This window comes from Primulina eburnea, chromosome 7 (assembly GCF_022965805.1).
Source record: "Primulina eburnea isolate SZY01 chromosome 7, ASM2296580v1, whole genome shotgun sequence".
NCBI classification, from domain to species: Eukaryota; Viridiplantae; Streptophyta; class Magnoliopsida; order Lamiales; family Gesneriaceae; genus Primulina; species Primulina eburnea.
Genome location: NC_133107.1, coordinates 9,709,402 through 9,719,218, shown reverse-complemented (window position 1 = coordinate 9,719,218; position 9,817 = coordinate 9,709,402). Strand labels below are relative to the sequence as shown.

General features: G+C 31.4%; 2 protein-coding genes across 2 annotated transcripts; one reads left to right on the top strand and one right to left on the bottom strand.

Annotated features, from left to right (window-relative positions):
- Positions 1-487: 487 nt before the first annotated feature.
- LOC140836124 (protein BIG GRAIN 1-like E) lies at positions 488-1,773 on the top strand. The gene has a single exon (XM_073201532.1). It carries the CDS (start codon positions 534-536, stop codon positions 1,563-1,565), a length of 1,032 nt encoding a protein of 343 aa, XP_073057633.1. The 5' UTR covers positions 488-533; the 3' UTR covers positions 1,566-1,773.
- Positions 1,774-2,729: 956 nt separating this feature from the next.
- LOC140837198 (probable UDP-arabinopyranose mutase 2) lies at positions 2,730-5,398 on the bottom strand. The gene is made up of 4 exons (XM_073203263.1): positions 4,924-5,398; positions 3,593-3,843; positions 3,332-3,500; positions 2,730-3,217 (listed from the first exon to the last, which is right to left on the bottom strand). Exons 1-4 carry the CDS (start codon positions 5,242-5,244, stop codon positions 2,879-2,881), a joined length of 1,080 nt encoding a protein of 359 aa, XP_073059364.1. The 5' UTR covers positions 5,245-5,398; the 3' UTR covers positions 2,730-2,878.
- Positions 5,399-9,817: the final 4,419 nt, after the last annotated feature.

The window sequence follows — 9,817 nt, the reverse complement described above, 5'->3', positions numbered from 1 at the left end:
ATTGTATGTTTCTTTCTTTATAATTTGGCAAAAACTTGTGTGAGACGGTCTCACGGGTCGTATTTTATGAGACAGATCTCTTATTTGGGTCATTCATGAAAAAATTTTACTTTTTATGCTAAGAGTATTACTTTCTATTGTGAATATCGGTAGAGTTAACCCATCTCACAGATAAATATTTATAAGACCGTCTCACAAGAGACATACTCCTACAGTCTTTGTCATTTAAGTTATCATAATTAATTTTTTAGTTATACAACGTTCTATTTTTAGCAATTTTTCTTCTTTTTCGCTAATACGACACAACGTACGTGAGATTTATGTAGGTAGACCATGACCAAAATTGCGAAAATCACAAAGATCATGATCAAGAATGAAATTTGATACATAGATGACCAAAATCGCAAAGAGACAAATATTCATTACCAAAATTATAAATCTTCATGTATAATTATTGATTTGCAATAAATAAAAAGACCCTTTACACCATTATTCTCCATCATTTCAAGCACCTAAATGATTCTCCATTTTATATGCTTTATTATTTATTTACACTTCGTGTTATCTTGAATGGTCTCCAAACATCATCGTACATTTCCACTTACACCATGTCCGTTGTCAAAGGCATTTCTTCATCAGATTCTTGCAGGAATCCATTCCAAAGGAGGAATGATTCCGGCGAACTCGACGTTTTCGAGGCGGCTCGGTATTTCTCCGGTGCCAACGAGAATCCAGCTTATGTTTACGCTGCAAAGTATGATCAATATTTCATCAGAAACGGTACACGACTGAGCCCCGACATGCCAAAAAAAGGTTCATCGATCACACGTGATCATTCCCTGGAAAAGCAAATCATGAAGGAAAACAAGATATACAAGCAGCCAAGCTCTCCGGGAGCAAGATTGGCAAGTTTCTTGAATTCTTTGTTCAATCAGAAGTCTCTGAAGAAGAAGAAGAAGAAACAAAAATCCAGCGGCAAGATTACTGATATCGAAGACGAAAACCCCGGTGGATTGAGGAGAAAAAGAAGAAACAGTTTGGGACATTTTCCTGTCACAAATGCTGCAAGTTCTGGTCCTGATTGGAGGTCCATTTTTTCAGCCTCGAATTCTGGTTTTAACACACCTCATGCTAAAACTCCCACAAAATCATGCAAAGAACTTGTCAAGAGTGATTACTTCAGGCCTGGTACTGTGAAGATTAATGAGCTACATAATGAGAAAAGAAGCACAAACTACGACTGGATCGATGAGAGATTCAGCTTCAGAAATGGGATTTCGGAGAAAACTTCAAGAAATGGATCAAGCTTTGAGTTCTCAGGGCATGGTATAAGATTTGCCACAACTTGGGGATTCCACGATTCTTCATCAGAAGGAAGAGAAATCAGCAAATTCAGCGATGCTGATGATCATGGCGCAGAAAGCGATTCAAGTTCTGATCTGTTCGATCTACCGAATTATGGCTCAAATTTCTGCTCAAGAACTGGTCTGCCTGTTTATGAAACAACCAAATTGGATCGCATCAAGAGAAGTTCACTCATTGCCAATGCTGCCACGGTTCTGTAACTATTTGGTCGACGAACTAATCCGGCGATATTGTTCAGATTCCGGTTACATCAGATGTACATCGGAATGTGTTCATGTTAAAAAAAAAAAGTTACCAGATTGAGGATTCTGATAGTATATAGTGTGATTTCTTGAGATCATGCTTTGTATTATTGTGGTAATATCTGTTACTTTTGTAAAGATCAGGCCAAATCAAGATTCTGAGATATATTTTTGCCTTAAAATGGTTGTGTTCACAAACTTCTGATCTTAACATATAGTTCGGAATATGTTTGGTTGCCTTTCTATGTTTTTTATACCAAAAAATAAGAATTCATCACAATTACTCGAAAAATAACTATTTGAGATATGAAATCCTTTCTCCAAACAAACCATGAAAGTTGAGGGAGTCGAGTCACCCCTTGTTCTAATATAATGTTGGTAATATAACGCAAATACCATGAAATTCCATGTAAGCTAAAACAATAAATTGGATTTAAACTAAAAAAACGAATTAGAATTTTTTGCAGCAAAGAAAATGAGTTATACCGACGGAAGAGACAGAGCAACCACAGCGAATATAGAAAAGCCAGCACAGCGAGTTGTTTGATACCAACACGACACACCAATTTCATGTCAGGAGAGCTGTTAAATGTGGTGTTCTGACTATTATACCACAAACTATATTTTTGGGGAGCGGTTTCGATTATCACAACTTGCAAGGTAATGCAATTATTGTCACACAATAGATTGTTGGGAAATAATAATTATCCTACTAAGATAACAATTGAAATATCTTAAACTATTGTAATGTTTAAAATGTATGGCTCGATCATATACTTTAGATACGCACTCACAGTCGTATAGACAGATTCCAGGCAAGGCTTTTAATAAGGACGTCTTGCAAGAACATCGGTTGAGACTTGACGTACTCCGAGTAGTAGGAGCAAGGCTCTGCACATCCTCAAGTTGAGGATGTGCAGAGCCTGGGTTGAGTGAACAACCTCGCTCTTGACCATTTCATTTGAAACTACCCACGAAAATCAACGATTTTCGGTGCAAATCTTGCATCAATCAGTTGAATCAACAAGTATACTTTTTTCCTCCACAATGGATCAATTCGAAATTGTAGAAAAGAAATACTCAACTGGATTCCATGACAATAATTGCAAGACATAAGACACGTGAAAAAAATTTGTCTAATACGCATTGAAAACAAAAATGACATGACGACATGGAAAGGAGAGAAAAAAAAACAATCCTGAATCATAAAAATACTCTCTCAACTTGAAGTTTTAAATAATAAGTAAATACTTGCTCAAGATGTATGAAATCTATTTGGCAACGTCATTTGGAAGATTAGCAGAGTCGCCGGAAGGGTTAAGCTCATCCCAAGCTTCTATCCACGTAACCATAGCATCCGCTAACTTAGTGAAGTAGGGATCGACAGCTGAAAGTTTGTCCTTCACTTGTTTAGCCATTTCGATGTAACAGTGTTGCACGGTCGTGCATTCTTTAGGGAGCGATAAGTTCTGGAAGAACGGGATAATGTCCTCTTGCCAATAAATTCCTTTGTACTCTTTCTTCAGATTGACAAACGGGTTGCTGGCTTTGCTGTGCCAGATATAAGGCAGGCCAGTCTTGACACCGTAACCCAAGTGATCGCAAATCACCTGAAAGTTACATGACTAATCAACTTCCGCTCCACAACCATAGAGACAACTACTATTCCAAGAATCGATTGATGTAATAAGATCATTAAAAATGTAAAAGTAATGTAAAGCAACCTTGGTGCACCAGCCAGCCCACATGTCATCGTATCGCCCAATTGGCTGACCATCCCCCATGAGTCCAAAGTACATTGCTGGTCCAATCAGGTCACGGTTGAATCCCAAGTTCATACCACACATAGGGAAAATAGTACCCTTTGGAATGGTCATAACAGCATCTACATATCTGGGACGATTGCAAAATGAGCAAAACTAAGGTTAAAACCAGAGAATGCATTTTTAAGAAACTTTTCACAGTTTTAGCAAGTTTCATCATACCTGGTGTTCCTCTCACGGGGCTTAACAAGCTGTGTAGGTGCATCATAATCAGGGATATTGAGCCAAAGACCGTGAGAAACAGCAGTGGGGACACCCTCACGGAGGCTGAAAGGATACCCGCGAACAAAGTCTGCACCCTCCCTGTATGGGTCGTAAAGAGTGTTAAAGAAATTTGGGGTTGATGGAGTTAAGAGATTCTTGATGTGCTGCTCGAGGGCATTGATATCTTTCCCAGATGGGTCTTTGGCAACCTGCACATTGATGAGGAAAAGACACAGTAATTGCAGATCAGAATACAAGATTCCATAATACTAGATGTCTGCTCCTATAGGTAAAAAGTTCACTAAATTAGGGATGAATGTAAAAAAGGGGAATTTTTCACCTCTTAAAACTGACATAATTTGAAACCATAAAAAAACAGGACTATGACCTGTTCAACTGTTTAGGACCTTATTGGTGCAGTTAAAGACACAAACACATAACAACCTTCAGATGTGACAAAAGCCAGGATACAAATTTAAGACACTCATTGAAGGATGCGATCTAAGAATTCAGAGTTAGAAGTTTATGCAACTTCAGATTCACAATTCTCAGATATTGAGCAACAGGTGGATACTACTTGACTGTCGCTCATCTATGCACGTTCAGATATCAGCCTTGCGATCAGCGCAAATATACGACATGTCTACAACAACATATATCCTATAAAAACATACTTACGCTAGGCATATACACTAATCAAGATCTATATATATTCGAACAATAAGACAACAACAAAAATCCGGAAGGGAAACATATGCTAACTAATGATGCACTAGCACAAGGAAACAAAAGGTGACATATAGCAGATCAGGTTGACATATAGCAGATCAGGGGCACCACCAACATCCGCTCTGTTCCCTCAAATCGAAAAAATATTTCAAAACGTAATTATTATATAATTGACCCCTCCAATCCACTAGGATCACCCACTATCTTTAATCAGAAATAACTATATCAATTACTTCACCAAAATTCAAATTTAATCATTCCTACATCGAATCAAATTTAAATTTAAACAGAAAGACCGCCAAAAAATAACACCACCTCAAATTGAGATATGAAATCTACTTAAATCCAAATACCCAATTCTAAAAAATCCTCCAAAATCCAATATTTCCAGACTCCAAAACCCCACACCACATAAAGATCCAGTCTTTCTCTTCAACTGAGACAGAAAATCTAAACCCAACAAGCAATTTTTCAAAATAAAAGAAACCAACAAGCCAAGATCAAACTTCCAACACCAGAACCAGCGTATAAAACAAAGATCCAAAACACAGGATACTTACAAAGCAATCATCATCAATGGTATAAATATACTTCTTCTTGGAAACCATGTACCCGAAGCACCTGCAAGCAGAATCCTTGAACGAGATGCATGATGCCTTGGGACCCAGAATTCTGTTGATATCGTTACGATTGTACAGTTCGTAGTCAAAGCCATCGGGCACTTTGATGGTCTTCGAAGGGTCGCCATCTTGAACTATAATGAGATGGTAGGCCTCAAAGAATGGTCTCCACATCTCTAAGAAATCGAGGTTTCTTATGGTGGGAATCACTATATCCAACTCATCCTTGAGAAGGGGGGTTATTTTTTGAGCAGCAGCCATTGATTCTTGCTCGGCTCTCTCTGCGTGGGCGTGAGAGAGAGAGACGGATGAGAGACAAGGGTTTGCTGCTGTTGGATTTGAGGCAGAAGTCCGAAAATTTGGAGAATCAGTCGTGTGATTTATAGGCTGGGGAAGATGTAGAGTTCTACTAATCTTCTACTACGATTTGAGCCAATAACGCCTAAAGATTTGATAAATTACATGTATCGAATGTTATTATTTCAATAAATATATATATATATTGTATATATATGTGTGTAGATATTTTGATTATATTCTTTAAAATTTTAGATTATTTCACCACGAACTTAGAGATAAATTAAAATTTCGATATCTTCTGATTTGCAATGTTATTTTTTGTATTATATGATAACTCTTGTGAGATCGTCTACAGATAAATATTATAAGACAAAGTTCTTACCCAACTCTATTCATGATACAAAACGTATTACTTTTAACTTCGAATATGAATTAGGTCGATTTGTTTCACGAATATAGATCTATGAGTTCATCTCAGAAGACCTATTTTTTTATTATTACTAGTATTTCACATGTTTCATGCAATTAGTATTAAATTAAGATTAATAGGTTTGTCGTTTTAATAATTGTATAAAATTATCGATATAATAAATATATTTAATTAGTTTATAAAGTTTTTATATCATCTGAGATCATATTCAAATAATGACAATAATTTTGCTGTCAATTTGAATCATTTATCATTGCATACATTGATTGATTGAGACTTTATTAATAAAAAGATATTAAAGTATATTATTTGTCTATTAAAATTTAAAAATAAATAATATTTTTTTCAAAAAATCATTTATTAGATAAAAATTTTGATTAAAATTTTAATTATTTATTGAACATTTTTAAAACATTATACTAAAGTTTTAATTAAATAATAACAATAATAATTTGATGTATACACAATCAATATATCAAAAATTCATAATGACATTATCCACTGAAAAAATTGAAAAGTGTAATATTATACACATAAAAAAATTTATAATTTATTTAATATTTTAGAGAGTACGAAGAACTAAATATATAAAAAGAACCTAAAACTGTAACTGAAGTTAAATAAAACAATATCATCAACACAAACATTTAAGAAAATGTTATCTACACTCCACTTTTTTAAATACAATTCATATTTATTTTTTACTCTAAAATCCTAATAGGTCCTCAAATGATTTTTTTTTTTAAATATTGATGTAAACAAATAATGTTTATATATAATATATAAATATAATATATATTAAATATAAATTCTTATGAGACTGTCTCATGAGTTAATTTGTGAAACGGATCTTCTATCTAAAAATGTTCATTAAAAAAATATTATTTTATATCAAAATTATTATTTTCACTTAATATATGAATCGAATCAACTCGTCTCATGAATATAAATTTGTGAGATCGTCTTATATTAGACTTACTCAAACTAATTTAGGTAAATTTATTTTTTTGAGTAGGTCTCTTCTGAGACGATCTCACGAATCTTTATCTATGAGCGAGTCAACCATACCGATATTCACAATAAAAAGTAATATTCTTAGCATAAAAAGTAATATATTTTCATTAATGACCCAAATAAAGATCTGTCTCATAAAATACGACCCGTGAGACCGTTTCACAAAAGTTTTTGCCTAATTTTTTCTACTTTGAGTAATTTTTTGTGAATATATTGACAAAAGGTTTAATTAGACTATTGATTTTTAATATTTTTAAAATATCATAACATATTATTGTAAAATAATCAAGTTGTTAGTATTTTTTTCTTTAAAAATATATTTTTATCTAATTTTAAGATAATTTCTTTCTTTTCAAATAATTATTTTTTTTTTATTTATAATATTTATTCATTTAATTTAACAAATATGAAAAAAAAAATAGTAAGTATGTGTATAGTTCGTAATTATCACGTATGTCATTATAGATTTAAGTTTATCGAATAAATTTATCTTTACATAATTAATAAATATTTGTAATTTTTTATTTATTTTAATGTAAATTATTATTTTAATTGCATATATAAAAATATAAATATATTTTTATTTAATCTATTTCAAAATCAATACATTTAAATAATTATATGAGAAATAATGAGAAAAATAATATTTAAAAATAAATAAATTAATGATATTGGAAATTGAAATATTGTTAAATATATCACTAATTCACATTTATTTTCTTTTTAGCATGAAGTTTTTGGCGGAATCAACGGCAACTTTATTTTTATATATATACTTTTATTTGTTTAGAGATGAAATTTATTAAAAGAATTATTTTAATTTGATCAGACATTTTCTTTGTTATATGTTTGCTTATTTGTTTCAATATATATTGCCAAAGAAAGTTATAGTGGGATTTAATGGATTTGAGTGAATATCCTTTTTCTCAACAAAGAGTTAAAAATGGAATTATTTTATTAGTAACTATCAATCATTAATTGTTGAAAAATAATCAAAATATAGTGTTTGGACTGTTTTATAATTTATGAGATCTGGGCTGAACTATTACCAAACTTATACGTTTTGATAAAGATACAGCTAAAATAAAAGATTCCATATACAAGATTGAACAAGTGCAAATAGTGAAAGAAAAGTTAATTAACGATAAATATACAACCAAAATCAAAGATTCGTTATAACGAGGGATTTGGATCATCTACTGTGTTGAAAACACAGCATTCAGTGTTGTGCATTTTTTACACGAGATGATCACGTGATCATCTTGTGAGCATCACAGTAAATTTAAAAAATTGTCATATTAAACGAGATGATCATATGATCATCTCGTGTAAAAAGTGCACATTACCAAATGCTGTATTTTCAACACAGTAGAGGATCCAAATCTTATAACGAGCACTCTACTATTTAAAAGATCAAAATATGATGTTCGATCATTTTATGATCAAAAGATTAATGTTTCACAGGAAGTCGTGTTTTTTTAGTAACCTAGGTTTCTGGTCTTCGTCTAACTAATTATAGGAGATGGCGATCTTCTCCTCTAGTTTATGTGCAATCTGGATGTAGTTATAACCAATATACACTTGAAGCTGACTAGCTCTCATTTAGTTATTTTTTATTTTTATTAAGTAAAAATTTGTGTGAGACGGTCTCACGGATCGTATTTTGTGAAACAGATATCTTATTTAATTTGATCATCCATGAAAAAATATTATTTTTATACTAAGAATATTACTTTTTATTGTGAATATCGGTAAGGTTGACCCATCTCACAGATAAAAATTCGTGAAACCGTCTCATAAGAGACCTACTCTTTTTATTATTATTATTATTATATGATACTCCAAATTCTTTAATTTTATGACATGCATGTGAGATACTATAAATTTTATTAAATTGACAACGCTTGCTCCTGCAGTCGATATAATATTAAACATGATTCTATAACTTTTTTTTTCGTATTTCATCATATAACAGTAAGATTTGATTGTTCAATTAGGCATAATTTCTAAATCAGATAATAAGTATTAGTTTACCATTATGTTAACGTTGTCCAAATGCTTAAATTTAGAAAAAATGGAAATTGTAAAATAATTATATTATAATAATACACAAAAATATGTCTGTCACATTAGTAATAACATATTTTTAAAAAAAATATCATAAAATCTTCATTTCCAGTCAAATTAAAGGAAACGAGTGAGACATGTGAATGAAAAATCAATAAACTGATACTTCGGGACAATGCAAATAAGCTTATGTTAATATATTGTAGAACCGAGCGTTTTCTATTTTATAATTCAAATTTTTTAAGCCTGTATAGTAGCTCAAACACTACGTTTCGATTGCTTTATCCAACAAAGACAATTATTACACTCAATATATATTTTGCAAAGTCATTGAATATAAAATTATATAAAAAATAAAATTATATAAAAATACAACGTACACTTGGACCCAATACGGTACGCTACTTTCATTATTCTATCATTTTTTATTTAAAGTTTCACTTTAGAAGCAAAATATCTGTTATGTGCGCTAGTTAAAGTTTCACTTTAGAAGAGGAATATCTATTATGTGCGATTAAGTTATACGTGACATGTGTGTGTAAACAAATTATATTATATTATATTTAAATATATTAAATTTTTATAAATTTATAATCATGTTATAATAAATTTTTCATCAATTATCATATTCGAATTTAATTTTGTATTGCATTTTAGTTTTCGTTCAGAAGGTGTAATGTAACATTTTTCACTTTATTATTTATTAAAAAACAGTGGCGTGGGAGGGGCAAATCTGATAAAATAAAATTTGGCATGTTTTAGATATCAAAATTAGTTAATATATATGTGTATGATCGTATAGTTATTGAAAATAGTGCAACTCAAATATTTTAGATCATATGATTCCCTTTCTTTTCCTCTATTTGTCTTGTGTATCAATTTTAGTATAATTAGTATAATTATGTTTTACAATTTTGCTCCCCTTATTTTGCATTCCCTTTAGCTCCGTCTTTGGATTCTCTATTGAATAAAGTTTTTCATTTTGTTCTACACATGAAGTGATGGCCCTCAATAAGAATGTAA